Source organism: Punica granatum, chromosome 7 (assembly GCF_007655135.1).
Source record: "Punica granatum isolate Tunisia-2019 chromosome 7, ASM765513v2, whole genome shotgun sequence".
Classification (NCBI taxonomy): domain Eukaryota; kingdom Viridiplantae; phylum Streptophyta; class Magnoliopsida; order Myrtales; family Lythraceae; genus Punica; species Punica granatum.
Window position 1 is genome coordinate 271,500 of NC_045133.1, and position 20,831 is coordinate 292,330.

At 39.2% G+C, this 20,831-nt stretch overlaps 3 protein-coding genes across 10 annotated transcripts; all 3 read left to right on the top strand.

Annotated features, from left to right (window-relative positions):
* Window positions 1-1,504: 1,504 nt before the first annotated feature.
* Window positions 1,505-12,318, top strand: LOC116214004. 4 transcript variants are annotated; one of them, XM_031549210.1, is made up of 4 exons: window positions 1,505-1,758; window positions 3,305-5,950; window positions 8,286-9,307; window positions 10,738-12,318. In XM_031549210.1, the coding sequence occupies exon 2, from the start codon at window positions 3,477-3,479 to the stop codon at window positions 5,829-5,831; it is 2,355 nt and encodes a 784-aa protein (XP_031405070.1). In that variant the 5' UTR covers window positions 1,505-1,758; window positions 3,305-3,476; the 3' UTR covers window positions 5,832-5,950; window positions 8,286-9,307; window positions 10,738-12,318. The 4 variants fall into 4 exon arrangements, with proteins under 4 accessions (XP_031405070.1, XP_031405071.1, XP_031405072.1 ...); XM_031549212.1 differs by lacking the exons at window positions 8,286-9,307; window positions 10,738-12,318 and adding an exon at window positions 7,154-7,487 and having other exon boundaries at window positions 1,506-1,758; window positions 3,305-4,284; window positions 4,366-5,950; XM_031549211.1 differs by lacking the exons at window positions 8,286-9,307; window positions 10,738-12,318 and adding an exon at window positions 6,822-7,132.
* A 734-nt stretch (window positions 12,319-13,052) lies between these two features.
* LOC116214617 (nuclear transcription factor Y subunit C-1-like) lies at window positions 13,053-16,127 on the top strand. Of its 5 annotated transcripts, none has more exons than XM_031550004.1 (3): window positions 13,053-14,422; window positions 15,267-15,301; window positions 15,874-16,127. In XM_031550004.1, exons 1-3 carry the CDS (start codon window positions 13,650-13,652, stop codon window positions 15,912-15,914), a joined length of 849 nt encoding a protein of 282 aa, XP_031405864.1. In that variant the 5' UTR covers window positions 13,053-13,649; the 3' UTR covers window positions 15,915-16,127. The 5 variants fall into 5 exon arrangements, 4 of the variants coding, with proteins under 4 accessions (XP_031405864.1, XP_031405867.1, XP_031405866.1 ...); XR_004158292.1 differs by lacking the exon at window positions 15,267-15,301 and adding an exon at window positions 15,335-15,550 and having other exon boundaries at window positions 13,062-14,426; XM_031550007.1 differs by having other exon boundaries at window positions 13,062-14,426.
* Window positions 16,128-17,302: 1,175 nt separating this feature from the next.
* LOC116214618 (protein transport protein Sec61 subunit gamma) lies at window positions 17,303-19,087 on the top strand. The gene is made up of 3 exons (XM_031550008.1): window positions 17,303-17,533; window positions 17,699-17,814; window positions 18,835-19,087. Exons 1-2 carry the CDS (start codon window positions 17,440-17,442, stop codon window positions 17,812-17,814), a joined length of 210 nt encoding a protein of 69 aa, XP_031405868.1. The 5' UTR covers window positions 17,303-17,439; the 3' UTR covers window positions 18,835-19,087.
* Window positions 19,088-20,831: the final 1,744 nt, after the last annotated feature.

Consider the following 20,831-nt stretch of genomic DNA (forward strand, 5'->3'; position numbering starts at 1 on the left):
TTTCATAGGACATTTAATCCAATTCAAAATTGCCTTCTCAATTGTAACGGTCTTTTGGTTTCTTTGCCTTTTATATTTCTTTTTCATTCTTTTCCATAGAAGATTTTTCCATAAACTTTGAGTTGGGTAATTATACATTGCGATGATGATTCTTATAATTTCATAGTTTGAGAATTTTTGTTTCATGAATTTTGGTTTTCATTCTTTTATGTATATGGGGCTTGAGAAGCAAGATGGTTGATTTCTAGATACACAAATGACTAACTGGAATATTTTTGATTTTTTCTTATTTATTCAAGCTCCAATTCCATAATGGCTTCTTAATTATAATTTTTTTTTTGTTTTATTTTCCCTTGATATTCTTTTCAATTCTTTTCCGTTGAAGATTTTTTCCCAAAATTTTTGAGTTGAGTAGTTATACATTAATATAAATGATATGTATATATTAATTCCTTTTGCATATATAACAATATATTTCATTTGTATTATATACATGCGTATATATTGATTTCGTTATTTAAACCTTATGATCTTTATATATAAGTAACTTATCAAAATATTTATATGTATCTATCGATTCATTTTGCTTATGTAACAAAATATATCCCGGTTGTATTATATATAAGCACAATATCAGTTTAATTATGTAAATAATATATTCAATAAAATATATAAATTTCTTATTTGGACTTAATTATAGGAATTTTTATATTTAATATACCTTTTAATTATTTTAAATCACGTATAAATGGTAAAAGAATTACAATAAAAATATATAACAGTGTATGCATATATTTCTATTCCAATTATGTATATATATTATTATAGAATTTTAAATATTATATTTTCTTTTATTGAACTTAGATATCTCTTCAATTGACTATAAATATAGATCTTATATTGTTCAAGTTCTTTAACAAGTAACAATCCATTGATTCTCGAATTACAACAATTTCTTTTATTTCTTCACTATTTGTTCGGAGATTCCTCTCCAATTCAAGTGGCGAAAGATTCGATCAAGTCCATAGCCGCAAAATGAGATAACTTGTTGTACAAGAGATGATCCAATTCTTTTTCTTATACATATATATATATATATATATTTCGTTAGACATTTTGAATTTTCGTTACGGGTTTGATTAGGATAGCGATAATCATACTTTGTACAAAAAAATTACTTATTGTATTATTGTTGCATTATTATTTATAAAAATTTCTCGCGCAGCGCGAGGGTTTTCATATAGTTTAATGTTAGTGAGCGTATTTATTTTTGTTCTCTACTTTTTAGAAATTTTTCCTAGAAAAAAAACTCCAAAAATAAACAGGGCCCTGCCCTTTCGTTTTTTTTTTTTTTTTTTTTAATTTAATTTACTTAAATTAAATTAAATAATTAAGTTTTACCAGAGGTAGGGTTTTAACTATGCGAGAGAGAAAATTGGCCCAAAACAGAAGTTCTTGAATAAGAAAGCCCACAAATTCAATTTGCATTGCATTGGGTGCTGCGTTGTTGTTGTTGTTGTTGTTGTTGTATTGCGCCTCTTCTTCTTTCCATTCGCTTCCTCCTCCTCCTCCTCCAACAGACACGCCCGTTTGTGTTTTGTCCATCTTTATAATATTCCGAGTTTTCTTTTTTCTCTGAATTGATTTGTCTGCTCTGCGGAACAAAAAGAGTACTCCCTTTTGCGTTGTCTCCTCATCGGATCAGGGCGGCAGTCTCAGCATTTTCCGGGAAACTCATCAGTGCCCGTGCCTTCTCTGGTATAATTCCAATCATCCCAAATACATCAATGGCGGCAATCTCTATCAATGTAGCTTATATATGCGATTACCTTTTCATGATCGTGGGCATTAGTCTGCTCTCTTAATACAGAACATCCGGGCTGTCCAGCTAAAGCTTTCTCTTTGTTGGAATTCTGAGTCTGGAGTATCCTCGTATAAGTGTTCCATGCCATCTGCATTTGGGTTTTCTTAGGCAATTCAAGGGCATGAATTTGTTTTTGATTATTGCGTGATACGATTTCTAGGAACAACTCTGTTTGTGGGATTTCAAATACTGGACGAAGAATCCATGTGCTTTCTGCCAGTCCGAGGGTCGCTTAAATATAACGAGAATCGGCTATGTTTCCTGCTTCTCATTATCATCATATGTGGTGGAGCTTCCACTACCACACCAACATATGATGCCTGTTTGTTGCTTTGCTGAATGCTGATCTCCTGTATAATATTAGTTAGATCACCTACATTGCTAAGTTCTTGCCACTGATTCTTCTAGGGCCTTTTCATGTCATAATATCTCTCAGTTGATTTATTTCCCAGCTCCAATACTTGCAATATATCATGTCAACTACTTGCATTTTTTCCCGTGTATCTCCTCCTTGTCTTTTCTTCATGGCAAAGCTTGTATGAAACTGATGCATCCATGCACTGGAGAATCAGCGTTCCAATATGATAGTAACGGCTAACCGTTAACGGCTATCTTCTTGTTGTTTCTTCTCTTGGTATTAATTATTTGAATCTAGCATTTTATGTTAAATGTTATTCTCTTTGATTCGTGTGCCCTCTATCCTTAAAATGTTACCTTATGTACAATGCGATTCACAGTTTCTGATTTTCCTATTATGCTTGGCCATTCCTTTTCAGGGTTTAGTATTTTAATCTGATCAAGCCTAGCTCTTGTTAATTGCGTGGAAATGGCTTGTTGGCTCTACGCTCCTCTTATTTTTCACCTGAGCTGTCATACTTGCATGTATGGAAGTATATGAATCACGTACATCATTTTCTCTTCCATTTGCTCCTGGATTAATTGATGACGATAAGTGACTGCATTGTAGATACGCCAGGGTGTATTTTCCGGTTTGTGCAAATTAAATATGAGAGTTGTAGTCCGCATGATTTATCGCTTCACTTTCTGCTCAAGCATAGAGTTTTTAAGCAAATTTTATTTTTATGAATTATGGCAATCATTCTCTGTATTCTCTTCGTTAGGCACAATAAGTGATCTGGATGCTTTTGCAGAGATCCCTCGACCTGAATCTGTGTTGTATTCATTGCACTTATTCTGAGGCCCGCCATTTTCGATACTTGGACGCCCACCAATTGCTTGCACTGCTTTGTTCACTTTCCTCTCCTTAGATTGACCAATGTGCATTAAAGAGCACGAGAGTGCATTTATCATGGCTATCCTTTATTTTCCCTGAGTTTCGTACTTACTGCTCTTTGACTTATATTAACATGAATTTCACATTTGCATTTACCTTTTTTGCTGATACATTGCTTTCCTTGGATTGGTTCTTCTGAATTTTAGGGCTGGCTCGATCAGATCTAGCCGTTTCACGGCGGAATGAAATTCCCGATCCAGGTCCACATCCCGTCCCTCAAGCTTTGTGACATCAAGATGTTTGACATTTGCTCAGGCGGCAGTGGGTAACTAAATATAGTAAAGGCCATTGAGGTTAGAGATCAATCAACACACGCATATGGAATGGAACAAGGATGAGGCACTCAAGGCGAAGGAAATCGCAGAGAAGAAGATCGTGGAAATGGACATGAATGGAGCCCTAAGATTTGCTGTAAAGGCCCAGAACATGGATCCTACTCTTGATGGCCTTCCTCAGTTGCTGGCAACTCTAAATATATATGTCTCTGCTGAGAATAAAATCAATGGTGAAGTTGATTGGTATAGGGTGCTTGGTGTACAGCCCTCAGCCGATGATGAGACAATTCGGAAAAGTTATAGGAAGCTTGCCCTTATTCTTCACCCAGACAAAAATAAAGCAATTGGTTCAGATGGAGCGTTCAAAATACTATCTGAAGCCTGGAGCGTGCTTTCTGATAAGATCAAGAGAATATCACATGATCAGAGGCGGAACTGGGGGACTATATGCAAGAAAACTCCGAATGGAAGTTTTCCGATGTCACATGAACATGATCGCTTTTATCATCCTGGTCCAAGTAGCCAAAAGTTCAGTCCAAGGGTCTCTGTGGGAGCTTCTCATCTCAGTAGTGTATCAGCTCATACTACTACACCACCATATAAGCCCACATTTTGGACTGCCTGCAATGCTTGCAAAGTGCAGTTTGAGTTCATGACTCGATATGTGAATCGCCATCTTCGATGTCCCAACTGTCATCAGTCCTTCATGGCTGTTGAGATTCTGCCCCCACCAATAAATGGGAATGGTTTGTTTTCCTCACAGGCTTCATCTATTCTGCAGCGGAATCCCAGTAAAATGAAGCTTTCTGGTAAAGCAGATTCAATGGGCTTTTGTTATAGCAACTTACCAGGCAAGTCAACTCCTTCTTATGGTGTTTTGCCAAAACTTGGGAGTGTTAGAACATCCCCTTCACCAGCATTATCTACTGCAGGTTTCCAATCAAACTTTGGGTTGGAGCACACCCAGAGGACGCACTTTTCTATGAAGGCTAATGGTGGTGTAAGGGGCATGTCATCTAATGCCAGTTTCAGTTCTAAACTGGACGCTGGGGGGCCTAGGAAAAAGAGACGCCCACTCGAACCAGGGGCTAATTGTAGGGAGAGAGAAGATACCGGAAGCCGCATTGTGACAGCAATAGGAGGAGGTGGTTCGATGATGGAAACTGGAGGTGGAGCAAGTCGGCCAAACAGTACAAGGGAGCTGTCACAGCTAGAAACTCGAAGCTTATTAATGCAGAAGGCCAGGACAGAAATCCAGAAGAGACTTAGTGAATGGAGTATGATGAAACACGTTGCAGGCAAATCATCTTTTTCAACAAAGAAGGTCAAGGAGCATCAGAAAGAAATGAAAAATTCAACTTCTAATGGGGTGCAAGATGGTGCCAGCAGATTGAGACAGCACATGGACATGAAGGAAGCCTATCAAACTGAGAAGCCTTCTTGTGCTACTTCAACAGTTGATATGGAGGTAGACTGTTCTGCCAATTCAATGAGCGTCCCAGATCCAGATTTTTATGATTTTGACAAGAATCGTGTAGAGTCATCGTTCGGTGATAACCAAATTTGGGCCATTTATGATGATGACGACGGGATGCCGCGCTACTATGCTTTTGTTCACAATTTGATATCTGCAAAGCCATTTAAAATGCGGATTAGTTGGCTCAGTTCCAAAAGCAACCTGGAGTTCAGTCCTGTGAAGTGGGTAGCATCTGGTTTTCCCAAGACGTGTGGGAACTTGCGCATTGGGAAGTCTGAAGTCTATGATTCTCTCTATTCTTTCTCACACAGGGTGAAGTGGACCAAAGGACCCAGAGGCATAATTCAGATTTATCCCATCAAAGGTGATGTTTGGGCTCTCTATAGGAACTGGTCTGCTGATTGGAATGAGTTCACGTCAGATGAGATCATACACAGCTATGACATGGTCGAAGTCCTTGAAGATTACCGTGAGGATTGTGGTGTGACTGTTGCTCCCCTGGTCAAAGTTCCTGGCTTCAGGGCTGTATTTCAGAAGCATTTGGATCCAACTAAAGTTCGGAAAATTCCAAGGGAGGAAATGTTCCGCTTCTCGCATCAAATCCCTTCTCACAAGCTTTCAGGTCAGGAAGCCACCCATGCTCCTAAGGGATGTTGGGAGCTTGATCCTGCATCCACTCCTCTGGAACTTCTTCAAGTAGTAACTGAATGCAGCAAGGAAGAAGATCTGTTGGTTGGTCCTAGAATGCCCACGGGAGAAGTTAGGGGTAATGGCAATATTACTGCGGGAAATATTTCAAAAAAGGATGTTGAAAACAATGTATCGGAAGCAGCACTAAAGGCAGGGGGAAAGGTACAAGGAAAGAAGCTTTTGGTGTATCAACGAAGACGTAGAGGAAGAAAGCAAAATGTCCGGTGCTGACAGTCACCATCTACTCCGCCACATGTATCCCCCGTTTTGCAGAACAGTTTATGGGCTTCCATTGCAGAGCTGATGGAGAGTCCAAATGTAGAGAAAGCATTGGCCACATCATGGACAAGGTATGTGGCTTGCATGTTATAGCTTACGCCAAGTTGTCTCTGTTTTAGTTTCTTTGAAGAAGTCTCTGTTGTATTTTGATTTTTCAATGAATGCGATAACTATCAATTGGTTCTGTAAGACAAAGATGGGGGTTAAACAAGACATGTGCCTGTGCTACGCATGGCATGGCATATCTTTTCGTGTCCTTTTAAAATTTTTAGAGAATTATAGTTACATTTTAGAGATTTTAAATATGAATGAGTTATTTGTAAAGATTAATAGATGAGATTAACTGAAAAATAACGAAACGGAGAGATGAGAGAGAAAAGGAACAATGAGAAACCGTGAGAGGAGAGGAGAGAGGGATAGAGGAGAGAGAGGGAGAGAATAGGAAGTGGGATGGTAGTTAAAAGACAATCAAATTAACAAAGTTGCCCTCAACTTCCCCATGATCCAATGCTTAGTAATTAATGTAGTGATTTTATTATGGACAAAATTGGAAAAGAAATGTTACCCCATCTTCCTCCTCCTCCTCCTTGTAATATAGATATGAGGATAGACATGTTAGTAGAATGACATTCGATGCAAAGCAAGAAATTTTCACTGGATAGAATTACACAAGCAAATATATGTAAAAGGCACATATTCCATGTAATGAGAAACACTTTTGAAGATTTTATTGCACATATTCCTTTTTCTTGTGATTAAAAGGAGAATGAGAGGTTATATACTTCTGATTTGCACAAACAAATTCTCGTGAAAATTTTGAATGACTTTTCCACTTCCAGGAAAGATTTCTAGGTAGATGATAAGTATTGCATTTTCTCCATTTGAATTCAGTCAGAGTACTGTCATCCCTTTGATTAAATTTTCTAGTATAATGTTGTTCAGATGGACACATGCATATTTGGTGAAGTTACTCAAATCTCTTCCTGGCTGTTGCATTCGTCATTCAAGAATTGAGTGGACATGAGTGAAGTTAGGTGCTTCATTTGGAGATTTTATTGTTTTAACTTTTTCCTTTTAATCCTTGTGCCAAATATACATACATACATACATACATATATATATATATATACAGTCTAAATAGATTGATTTTGAAGTGCCTTTTCTGATGCTTGCTAAAATCTTCCTTAAATCTAATAATAAGGATAAAAGAGATCCATACAATCAACCCTGCTTTTCTCCAGATCCTCACTTAAGTTTTTTCATGTTGCATGCAGTTTAGCGGAATCATTGGAAGCTGATATTATGCTAAGGTGCCTGGGGAGGTTGATGAGCTTTGCTGATGCTTGAAATTCCATTAACTTGTGCAATAAGTGGCTTTAGGTTTTGAACTGATGGATTAAAAAGAAGCTGCTATAAGCTTTGAACTCTGAGGCCTAACTGGTTTAGCGCAGTAAGAAAATTGCTACTGTAATCAGATACATTATTTTAAACCTGGGAAATTCATTTGATTCATTTTGTTCGAAGGAAATATACTACTTAAAGAGGTGGACCATTGGCATTCCATTGATTTTGTTAAATGGATGCTGCAAATCATGTGGTACTTGGTCATTTATAGCATAATCATCTCAATAATTTCTTTTATCAGTGAATAAAAAATTGCTGTAATTTCATTTGCTGATTGTCTATCTCAGCTAATCTCTATTTAATTAATGCTATTTTTTTTTATTAAGTGCATGAAATGCTGATCTAGTATAGAGGGTACTAACCCCAGGAAGTAACTGAAAATTCATGGTTTTCTTCAAATAACAAGTTGCCCCTAAACTTCCCAGCTTTTCCTCATTATATGAGATGCATGAAGTTGATTTCGTTATTGTTATGATTGTGAGTTTTTTTACTAGTTCATGTCTTGTTTTCTAGTTAGTTATCTGTGCTAGAGTTTTGATAGCATTTAAGAACTATATTGTTGCGCTTGATTCTGCCCTGCTTCAAATGCCCATGGCTTGAACTACTTTTCTGGAAGAGTTGAACACCTAAATTTCTGAGAACTTTGTTTCTCAGTTTGAATTACCAGAAACCACAGAGGACAAACAGTATATAATCTGCGACAGTGACCCTTTAGATATCAAAATTACGTATATGTATGGAAATGAAGTTCTCCTCAGATTAAAATAAAAAATTGGGACAGGATACTAGATGGATATATGATTCTGTAGGTTTCAAAATGAAAGAAGTAGATTCTACTTGCACAATATGGAAGGCACAGCATAGCCATTTCAAATCTGAGTGGGGTCTTTGTTCTTATCATGAAGTTTCAATGCCAATTCCTTAAAAGGGAGGTAATCCTTAGATTAACACGAGATGGACTTGAATTGAGATATCTATGAAAATACGTATGTTTATTTGCAGGTTTTCTCCACCTGGATTGCACTTTGTTTTGTTCTGCTGGTATGTCAAAACACATGCTATGACAACATCAGGCAAGTGTGGAAAAATCCATCTGAGTTTCCCATGAGCATCTTGCTTTTGTCGTTTGCTGTACTATTATGGTATTCACTATTCCTTAATTTCGTTATAATTATAAAGATACGATTGTTGAAAATGTAGATTCACCAGAGCCAACGCAAGCTTGTTCTACTTTCAGATTAGGTAATGGCTCAAGCAAGAGAAAATTCAAAAGTTGGAGGGAAAATATTTCAAATGCCTTATCAAAACCTTGAAGTCATTGTGATTTATACTTTCCATTTAAAAAATGCCTATATTTACAATTCAATAAATTGAGGTGTTATATATTCAAGGATGCATAGACGGATTGTTTAAACTTTGCAAATAACATCACAAATTTTAGAGACTGAAGAAAAGATACTTTTTACTATATCTTCTATTCAAATACTGATACAATAAGGAATTTAAATTTTACTAGTCTTTTGAGCAAAAGCTAGTTTATTCAATTATAATGCACAAATAAAGAAAAATAGGATTTGGGATGTTTCCAGGCTTTTACATTTAATTGGCTCTTTGTTATCCCGTCAGTTTGGTTCATCTCTTTCACAAAATTTTCTATATCCTCTTCTATACCGGTTCACACACCTTGGTGCTCCTACTTATACATTTGAACCCTCTTATCGATTGGGGAAAAAAAAAAAGAGGAAGAAGAAAGAAAGAAGGATTCTAACCTACCATGTTTGGACACATTGCCCAGATTTAGCTGTCACTGGGGCTTTAAATAGGTGATGAAAGGAGAGGTTATAGCTTCAAAGAATTTAGGTGAAAGGGGGATCTTGTGTTGTATTTCACACAAAAAATATTTGGTGCTTCTCATACAATGTTCTTGTTATTTGGTTTGCATTCTGATTTACAGAACTACATTCTTTTGCGGGCTGCTTTTCTTGTAGAAGGTCATCTCAGAGCTGTCTGACATACTAGGTGTGGTAAGTTTCAATAGTCCAATATATCAGCTAGTAATAGTTATCTCAGTTTTTACATGATTTCTGTTCTTTTGCTATCCATTCTTTTGATCTATCGTTTAAGTTGCAGAACAGTGAGTAATGTTAATTACACATCCAAAATCCAAACTACTCTATTGTTAAATGTTCTGATTGATCATGATTGCAGGCTGGTAGCCGTCCCGTCAATGCCATTTTTATGTGACCTATAAAACAATAAAATAATGCTCCCGATTGCTGTGATCTATTCTCAGTGACACTCATAAAAAAAATCCAAGAAGAAATTATCAGTGGCAATTGGACATTAGCAGTTACTGTTGAAATTGAATTTATCCGAGCAATGAAGACTCTGAATTGCTTGTGTCTTTTGTTTTAAAAAAACTGAATCAACAAAAAAAAAAAGTGCATAATTGATATATCTGAGTTGCTGTAATTTTGTAGTTGCATGAATCTCACTGAATTTTCATAATAAGTGCAACGACTACCATATAATGACTAACGGCTACTAATAATTTTTTCTTGAAATCTCTCATGAATATTAGTGTGCATATATCTAGGCTCTGGGGATTCCATTTCTTTTTGATTCTATGCATTATAGTTGGACATACATTTTAGATCTGTTAGGCTTTCATGTTGAAACAAGATGGTTTGCCTGCACACTTTGATGAGGAAGCAAGGTTTCCATTTGCCAGTAAACCTTGTACTTTATTATATGTTGCCATGGATTTTAGCAATTAGCTTCTAATCATTGTTCGTAAGTCATTTGTTGTTGATTCTGTCATTTTTAGGTTCATTTATTATTTGTCACCTCGATACAAATTGATAACCTGCACTTTTTCATGCATTTAAGGTTGTTGGATTGATATAAAGATACCATTAGAGAAACATGATGACCGTGGTGCCATTTATCATTAGGCTGAGTTGAAAGAGCTACTGGCCTAACATTTAAGCATTAGTTTTTTTTTTTTTTTCCACTCTTTCACCCGCCTATTAATTTTCTGCATGTAACTTTTTTCCTATTAGGGCTAGTTCTATCAACAATTGTATGGTGGAATGATGTGGACTTCTTCATGCATTCGAGTTAGGCACTGTATAATGCAACTTGCAGCTTCGGCTTTTTTTATCATTAAAAATTGGATTTAGTTGAGTTACCGCATGCAGAAGAAGGATGGTTCACTGGTCTGCATCAGTTGGTTGTATCATTTTGTTCTTTCACTTGCCATTGGGTGGCGCAATGTGTATCAATCAGCATGAAGCTGGTGTGTGCGTGTCATTCTATATAGTATCTGAGCTTCGTATCCTTTTCGCTCTCATAGTTAGACCAAAAAAAAAAAAAGAAAAAAAAAGAAGTTGATTTTAGTTGTTTCCTCCTTTTCTCAAACTATCTTTTTTTTGTTTGTATTTTTGTGTGTCAGATTTCTTTGATTGACTGAAAACTGCACTGCATTGGAAGTGGAAAAAGCCATCCCTGGAATTTGATCATGCAAATGTACAAGGACGAGAGGCGCATAGGGCTAAGGAAATCGCAGAAGAAAAGATTTTGGAGAAGGAAATTGATGCGGCGAAAGCATATGCCATGAAGGCCCAAAGCCTGAATCCCATGCTCGAGGGACTTCCTCAGTTGATGGCAGCCGTTTAGACATTTACGTTGCCGCTCAGAAAACAATGCTAGGTGTAGATCCCAGAGCGGATGATGAGAAACTGAGGAAAAGTTATAGGAGGGAGGCTCGTTCATCTTCTGCATTCTGATGAGAACCGAAAAGCATGTACTGAAGGGGCCTTCAAGATCCTATCTGAAGCTTGGAGTTAGAGCCATCTATCCTATAAACCCAACAAGAGAATTGCCTTACAACCAAAGGCGAAATAATATATTGTTACATCAGGATTTTCTTAACGGTCATTCTACTGGTTCCTATGAGCTCAATTTAAGCAGGTTCAACATAAGGCCTTTGGGATTGGATGATTACTGGTTCAGCTCCAGCAACAGCACCACCACCATCTATCAAGAACTCCTTTTGCTTGGACCACCCGTAATGCCTGCAGGACAGGGTTTGAATTTGCAATCAGGCATCGGAGCCGCGAAACTCCATTGCCCCCATTGCCATAAAATACATTCTTCGGTGTTGAGAATCAACCTCCACCCGCCCCATGCAAGGACAGGCTACTGAAATTTGGTGGTCTCGAAAGTTCCCCGGCTTCTTCGTCGTCCATTGCAAGAACCAGAGGGGCCTTTGGTGTTGGTGAAAGATGTTCTTCACCAGCAATGTCACCAAGGATTACCTACTCAATAGAGGCCCTCCAGAGGACCCACATTTCAGAAAAAAAGTTCATGGTGGGGCGGCGGGCATGTCATCCGGGTTCAATATTGTACTGGAAGCTGGGAGGCCTAAGGGAGGGAGCAAAGCAGGAGGTTTGGTCAGTCCAGTGGCGGTGGGAGGAACTAGAAGCTCTGCCATGCATAGCACATATGCTTCCCAGAAGGCCTTGAAGAAGACCAGAAAGGGGGAGATATGTCGCACGGGGGGGGGGGGGGGGGGGGGGGGGCGGCTCCGCACTATAAGGGATCTGGGACTGAGAGAAACTCGAAAGATGCTGTCGCAGAGGGCGAAGGTGGAAATCCGGAAGCAGCTTTCTCTGGGGAGCATGGTTGTTAACAAGTTGAATCCTTCAGAGAGGATGGTGGAGGAGAAATATACAGAAGATCATGCCACAAAGTTCGATCATGCAGAAGATGATGCTGATGGGAAGCATGACGAGCATGCTGCGATCAAGTCTTGCGTTGGCGCGCGACAAAGAAGGTAGGATAAGGAACGAGGGAATTTTATGTCTACGGGGCGCAAGCGTAAAAGAGAAGATGAAGGTGGCCGCTGCCAAGGAATCCGCTAGCGCTGCATCATCGCTTTCTTAGATCTGTTAGGGTGCGTTTTTTTTTTTTAAAAATTTTCAATTCAACTCAATTCCACTTATCTTTAATTCAACAACACAGTCATTACGTATTTTTATATTTTATTTTTTAAAATTATTCAATTCAATTTTTAATATTAAATTCTCTCAACTATTCATTACTTTTTCACAATTCAACAACACAATCATCACTTTTTCTCAATTATTCATTACTTTATCTCATAATTCAACAATACAATCATTATAAACCAATTAAAATTAAAACTCAACTCTAAATCCAAACGCACCCTTAAATTGTCTATCTAAATGTTGTTTGTTTTACCTAATAGTAAATTGTTAAATTTGGAGAAGAATAAATTTGAATTATTATTATTAAAAAAAAAGTCACGGTACAATTGACTCTTGAGATTTGGTTATTATTTTTTATAAAATATGTCTTGCGTTTAAACAATTATTTTGAGTGTTTCGGGATCGATTGAGACCTTTTAAATAAAGGAAGTGAGCATGTCATGTCGGATCGATCTCTTTGCTCGGTCGGTTCCATTCAATCAAAACAGGCATGTAAAGAAACCAAGATGAGTCCTAGTCTACGCAACCTATTTAACATGTGATTGTACGTAGCAGTAAATCTTTGTGAATTGCAATATGAGACCATTTATATATATATATATATATATATATATAATTAATAGAAATATCGGCAATCAATAAAGAATTAAATTAATATGGAAAATATGGCTCGATATTCATGGAAAGCATCTTGTTTGTTTGGTGTCAAGGTCAAGTATGATCCATTTGAGCACACCTCATGGACTTAACAGCAAAAATAACATTAATAATAAATAAGAATATTGTCTTGTCTGGTCTCGTGCCTCGCCAGTGTGTCGCCTTATCTATCTATTTATATCTATCCTACATCATCATCATCATCATGGTCGTCGTCGTAGTCATCTAATCCGTTCATATGCTTTCTGCAGCAGTGCAGCCCCTGGCCTGGAAATGGAAATGGAAATGGAAATGGAATAACCCCACCCCACCACACCACACCACACCACAGCACTACCCCCACCAATCCACCTCAATCGTCTCTTCTCTTCTCATCTGATCTTCCTTTCAAAATTTACATCATTAGCATTGCAATAATCTCTTCAACCTGAACAGCTGAACCCCAACCCCAACCCCAACCCCAACCCTCAATAGGAAAATCCAAATACGAGAGAAAAGAAGAGAGAAGAAGAGAGAGTGAGAGGTAGGGAGAGCCGCAGCACACTGCCACTGCACTACTCTACATTACCATTATAGATAGATAGATAGATAGATAGATAGATAGATAGAGAGAAGGGAAAGAAGCACCCCCACCCCACTCCCAATCCCACTCCCACTCCCAACCAAAGCTTTAGCAAGCAACAAAAGCAGCCAATCAATGGAGAACAACACCCAGCAGCAGCAGCAGCATCAGCATCAGCATCAGCATCAATCGCCATCTTCCTCGTATCCTACAACAGCGGCGCCGGCAATTCCCCCACCGGCGGCTTCTCCTGCTGCCCCATTCCACCACCTGCTGCAGCAACAGCAGCAGCAGCTCCAGATGTTTTGGTCCTACCAGAGGCAGGAGATCGAGCAGGTCAATGACTTCAAGAACCACCAGCTCCCCCTCGCCCGCATCAAGAAGATCATGAAGGCCGACGAGGACGTCCGCATGATCTCTGCCGAGGCTCCCATCCTCTTCTCCAAAGCCTGCGAGCTCTTCATCCTCGAGCTCACCATCCGCTCCTGGCTCCACGCCGAGGAGAACAAGCGCCGCACCCTCCAGAAGAACGACATCGCCGCCGCCATCACCCGCACTGACATCTTCGATTTCCTCGTCGACATCGTCCCCCGCGATGAGATCAAGGACGAAGCCGCCGCCGCTGCTGCTCTCGGCGTTGCTGGGGTCCCTCCCGCCATGGTCGGCGGCGGCATGGGCCCCACCGCCAGCGGCGTCCCCTACTACTACCCTCCCATGGGCCAGCCCGCTGCTGGCCCTGGAGGGATGATGATCGGCCGCCCCGCCATGGACCCCTCCGCAGTCTACGTGCAGCCGCCTTCCCAGGCTTGGCAGAGCGTTTGGCAGACTGCAGCCGCCACTGGGGATGATGGGACCTACGGTGCTGGTGGTGTTGGGACCAATGGGCAGGGCAGTCGGGATGGTCAAGGGTAGGTATGTATATGTGCATGTGTCTGTCTATTTGTAGGATACGACTATTAGCCGATAAATGAGCTCGATTTCTTCAAGTTTAGTGCTTGCTAGCTTTTACTCTGCCCATTGTTTCTAGATTTTTGGGTCTGGTGGTGATGAATCGGTGATCATGTGGGTTCTCTTATCAGTATCACAATCACATCCCGTGTTCACTGCAATTTTTGGGTAAAGGTGCTTCATTTTCAGTTGTTCAGGAACTTCAGCCGTACTTTGCATTTCTCATTGTCTTCGATTCTTCCTCTTTGAAGTGTATTCTGTTTTGCTGAATGCTTGCCTACTATATTATTATTTAAGCATAGTTGAAATGATATGTTTTCAGCGTGAGAGCATAGCTCGGGTTATTAAGTTTGGATTACACAGCGTCCATGCACTATAATACAACTTGACAATTGTAGGTCAGTCATAATTTGTTTTGCTTCACCTTAATGCTCTGCTAGATTAACTGCATATGGTCTCAATATTGCACAGAACCTCTCAAGCCATACCTTTGAGACCATCACATGACTCTCAGTGATTGCTGAAATGGATAAATTGCCGCTTTGCATTTTTCTCGTGAACAATGAATTGGAATCACTCTTGGCTATCTGTCATATTCAAGGCCGTGGAGACACCATAAAGAACTCTCGCTTTCTGTAACCTTCTCATGCTCTGTGCTCCACGAGCTCTCCACCTGTTTTCCTTCTCTATATAGATTGCCTAACTTTAGTAGTTCAAGCTGTACCCACAGCCATTCACTGATTTTTGTTGATTACATATATATTCATTCATCTCACTGAGCATTGCCCCTGATATTCACTACAGATTTCTCTTCCTTTCGCCGGCAAAGTCTTGGCAGTGTGAGCTCTTTTTTCTCTGGTTGTGACATTTAGGTAAAAATGATTCACGAAGAGATATCTGATGCGTATGAGTGATGGAGGAGAAATGGTGCATTGAGCTTTTGGGGTTATTAAGGTTTGGAAGAAAGGCAGCCTCAAATTGTTCACTTACCAAAAGGTTTTAGAGACGATAAAAATAAATGAAGCATGCAGATGCTAGGGATCATATAAATTCGAGGGGGAAGAGATTACTTGGATTTTGAACAGATGGTATATTACATACTTATCTTCGCCTTAATCATTTTGATTTGAGATATCATTCTGAATTTATGTAGAATCTTGCTTATATACTGTACTATATACTGTACCTTTATGTGCTGAGCACTTGAAGTTGATTGCACTTGCGCTGATGGCTTGGTTTTCCTAGTAGCTTGCACCCCTGTGCTTATTCTTTCTTCTTTTGCCTCCGGTAGAACAGGAGTCTCCATTTAATGGGAAATGTGGGTGGCGTTGGTGTTAGTAGGTTCGATTTCTGGTGTTAGTCGGGACCATTAGAAGCTGACTCTTAACTTTGTCTTCATGTCCCCATGCAGCTGAGTGTAATCGATGCGGTACTTGGTGCCAGGGAAGCTGAAGCTGATGGGTTCTTCTGGCGCTTGCCGATTGTCTGAGTTACTTGTGAATTTGTGCTCTTGCCCAGCATTAAAGTGTGTCTAAGATTGTATCAAAGTTAATGAAGAAGGACCAAACGAGTGTAAAACTGACTACTTGATTTTAAAGCTGTGCAGTAACAGAGAGACTGTTGTCATCTGCTCTATAATCTATTATTATGTTAATCTTTTGGACTTGCTGTACTATTATACTTCACACGCTATTTTATATATATATATATATATATATATGTATGTATGTATGTATTATCTCATGGCCGTCTTCCTACTTCTTTAAGAGCAATATTCGATAGATCAAGCAAATCATATGAACACATATTTTATTGGCTGGTTGGCAGGCAGGCAGGCAGGCAGGCAGGAGGGTTTCTTTAAGTTTGCACTTTATCAGACAAAAATAATCAAAAGTCCCATCACGCATGGGCCACTACAACAAGCATAGGCCCACAGGCCCAACGTAAAAAGATTAGGCGTACAGGCAGGCCATAAGTGGCCCGCAGACCAAATAAATCAGGCTCGCAAATATGCAATCATTCCTTGCCTTCCAATTTGCGATAATATCATAACATGCCAAGCTAGGAGTCTACCAAGAGCGGCATTGATAGTTTTTGCCTTTATATCTTCCTATCATCCAATCCAAATCACTATCACTTGTGTTCTCGCCGTTAAAAATGCTCGACCAAATTTTTGCAGGAAAAAAAATAAATAAAAATAAAAAGGAGCACTCATAGAAAAAGATGGGTTGATCTTGTCTCTATTGCTGACCCACAAAGAACACAAGTAGGATCAACATTCCTCTTCCAGTTTGAAACTCTATCCAGTGTTGGCAACCTTTTTTTTTATTTTTTTTTGACCACCCATGAAATAAAACTGATCCTGGGAATCATTGTGAGAGGAACAAAGAAATCTGTGTATGCCACATCTTCTCTTCACCCTTTGCTCGAATATAACACCAACTACTACCCACAGTAAAGATTACCTTTTGGATGGGCTGACCACACGACTCTGTCCTCCCTATGACAGAGTTGGTTTAGGTGTTATTGGTCGGTTAATTTGTTTCTGTGCATTATCTGATATGTTTTGAAGATCTCTCAATTATCTGATTCTCAGTGATGAAATTATCCTATCCTCGTAACTTTATATCAATTAAAAAAATAATTAATAATCGTAAAGAAAAAACATGCTTTGCTTATTCTTTCTTTCTATATATTTTGATTATCATTAGATATAGAAGAATTATATAAAGGAAAATATACCAACAAAAAAAGGGAGAGAAAGAAAAAAAAAAATTCGAAGGCCCAAAGCCCAAGGCCCACGGTGGGAAGCCATTATTAATTCATTAGCCCGAACTCCCCTTCTCTTAATTGCGTCGACTCGCGTCCTCTCTCTCTCTCTCTCTCTCTCTCTCTCTCTCTGACGCCTCGGAAGGAAGAGAAAAAAGGTCAGATCTTGCAACTCTTATTGGTCAATTGATCGATCGAAGAGGCGGAGATGGATGCCATAGATTCAGTCGTTGATCCTCTCAGAGAGTTCTCCAAGGACAGCGTCCGCCTCGTCAAGCGTTGCCACAAGCCCGATCGCAAAGGTAACCTCCCCTTTTCCCCTCTCTTGAATTGATTATCTGCATGTCCGGTTCCTGTTCTGTTGGATCCAACTCTAGTAAGATCTGATCTGAAACTGCGGTGTTCCTTTTGTTCCTAAATCGATCGATCCTTCCTTAATTCTGTGCTGAAATTGTCTGCCCATGCAGAGTTCACGAAGGTGGCCTTCCGTACCGCAATTGGTTTCGTGGTCATGGGGTTCGTTGGCTTCTTTGTGAAGCTGATCTTCATCCCCATCAACAACATCATCGTCGGTTCTGTTTAGGTGGGTCCGCATCAGTTTTTTTTTTTTGCTGTTTCTTTCATCTCCTTAATTTCGGCCCTGTGGTTTTTCTTTTTACCGTCATCCTCTTTCAATTTATTTGTTTGATTGCCAAATTCGAAAGTTCTCTGATTAGTTGAGAGGGTCATTGGATTGTATTAAAGCTGCAATCTCGAGACCACCTTCTGAGAAAGTTTCCAGCCAATCTCGATATTGTTGTTTGCGTTAATTGTTTATTTCTCTAATCTGTTATATGATGATTTGGATCTCGATATTGTTGGTAATCATCAGTCTTTCCTTCTGGTTTCTCGTTGAAATATATTGCGGATACGATATAACTAAACACATAATGTCATAAAATGTCTTTCGGACTTGGTAGTAAGGATATTTGCTCGTATGATTCCCATATGTCATTAGTGAAATTTATCACTTTTTGCCCCAAATCTCGTCATATACATCTGATCTGTCATGAAATGTGTCCTGTAACGTCAGAAATTCATCTCTATATCGCTTCTCAAAGATCCATCCCCAGAATCCTCAGCCTGTCCCAGTGATAATTGGGGAAAGAAGAAAAGTTTCGCACTTTCAATTGCAGTAAGCTAATTCATGCTAGATGAGGGGAGGTGGCGGAACTAATGTGGCATTGACAATTATTGTTGCTTGTAATGTAGGCTGCATGCATGTTTGGCTGGTGATGGAGATAATTTTTGTCATGATCGATCTGTCCTTTTTGTTCCGTGTGAATCTATGGTGGTTGGTTTGGTTGGTTGTTTCGTGTCAATGCTATGGACAATGGAAGTTTGATCTTAGTCATGATGGGGCTGGCTGTTGATGTCTGTCTGGGAATTGTCATGGATCTTTTTGCTTCCTCTGTTATCCAAAATGCAACAAGCTTTAGAGCGTCTCTCTGATCCATAACTGTCTTTCCTTCTCCGACTTAATGTTTGTGATGGTTCGAAAGCTAAAGCCTCGTACCTTGTACTTACCGGATATGACGGAAACGGATTTGTGTACAATTTGCAGGTTGGGAGCTGGGATACTAGATGGAGGGAGGCCTCTTTTTAACTTGATGTGCTGAGGGGGCCAACAGATAATAGTTCTTGTCAGCGTATTAGTGTCGAACATCGAATGTACTTTTTGAGAATTTTCTAGATCTAATTTGTGAACTAAAATTTTGATAATTATTTCTCTGTTGATTACGTCGTGACGAGACAGACAGGGCTTGCATTTGGAGAAACCTCTAATAATATCATATCCGGTAGCAGATTCCCTTTCTTTTTTTTTTTTGGGTGGTTTTGTTTTTCCAGTGGGTAGAGTAGAAAGAATATTTTAGAATTTGAGTAGTGAATCTCACACAAGCAAAAGCTTACATGAACTTGATACTCAGCAGCCCAGCCAAGCCAAATCCAAATCCAAATCCAATGCAAGAGAGAGGTCTTTGCGTCCGCAAGCTGCGGATTTTGAATCTGAAGAGACTTTGCTTATGGGCTTTTTGAGTCGGGTTTTTTTGGGGGGGGGGGGGGGGGGGGAAGACATTCTGGAGGCCTCTGTCTGTCTGTTTGTCTGCCGGAGTTAGCTGCCTACCTATTATATAATATAATTATTACTTTTAAATAGTCTAGTGTACGTTAGAGATAATCAGAGTACTACGGGCAAAGGCTGCCATTTCAAAAACCCAAAGAAGAAAAGGCTGCTGTTCTCTGCGTGCGTGGGTGCAAAGGGAAAAACTCAAAGACAAAAATGCGGCAGCGGAAGGCTTGACATCCCGAGACCTCCTTGAGGGGGAGATTAGATCATAATTAATTCAACCTGAGCTTGCTTGCTTGAAGGAACTTGGAAAGGGTCTCTGCTCGGATCGTTTATTTTATGTAATGTGACTTCGGAGAGCACAAATCAAAATCTCGTGGCTGCTACCATACAGTAGTACTCTGCTTTAGTTTAGCTACTAAAATTATTCTACTAAGCACACCCGCCGGACTAGACCAAGATCACAACACGCCACGCCACACCACTCTACGAAAGGACAAAGAATGGCGGGGCCCAACTATTACAATTATTATAACCCCAAAAAAAAAAAAGAAGAAGGTAATATTCATAACATAACATAATATGAAGAAGATGACAGATAGATACATAGATGTCCTCTCCTCAAATACGTTACTATTCCTTTCTTTCCTGTCCATTATTTTTTTATTTATTTTTTTCAGTTCTATTCTGGTCCCCTCACCCATCCATCCATTTTCATCTCATATCGACCCCCGCCGACAGAACTCGTGACTGGCTTTGCCTGCTGTCTGTCTGTCTGTCTGTCTGTTACTCCCTCCCAGGCCCAGGCCCAAGCCCATAACCCACGCTTTGTTTTGTTTTCAACCTTTCATAATAATAATAATAATAATAATTTTTTGAGACAAAAACGGTGATACCACATTGCTGAATATAATAGGAAAGAAAACCATAACTTATCAAAAGGTGAAAAAAAAGGGAAGAAAAATCTTTTTTTACTGTACTTATTTTTTCCTATGACAAATACCAAAAGAAAGTAAAGCCCCCCATCTTACCTTTTTTTCGTTTCTTATTTATTTATTTATTTTTGTAATTTTACCAAATAAGAATAGCAAAATGAATGAAAATATATAAATATAATTCAGTTTATCAATTTTTTTTAAATTTTTTTTGCCATAATTCACTTCACTCTCGTTTTTTAGCGAATAATATCGTTTTATTAATAGCAAACCTAATTTACATTGCATAGCCAATAAGAGCATCAACGGACACAAACATTAGACTGTCGACCATTGGATCAGCCACTCGACTACCAACTAAGAAAATGACTACACCAACACAGATGATTGAATGATCATCCCTCATTAAACGAAACAAGATAACAAACAACACATCCGATACGATAGAATTCCCGGGTCAATTCAGTACTTGCTAACCAATTGAGAATTAGCCCGATTAAAAGTTCTTAGTACAGTCACCAGGAGGAACAGCGAGACGAACACTTGAGTGGCGTCGAA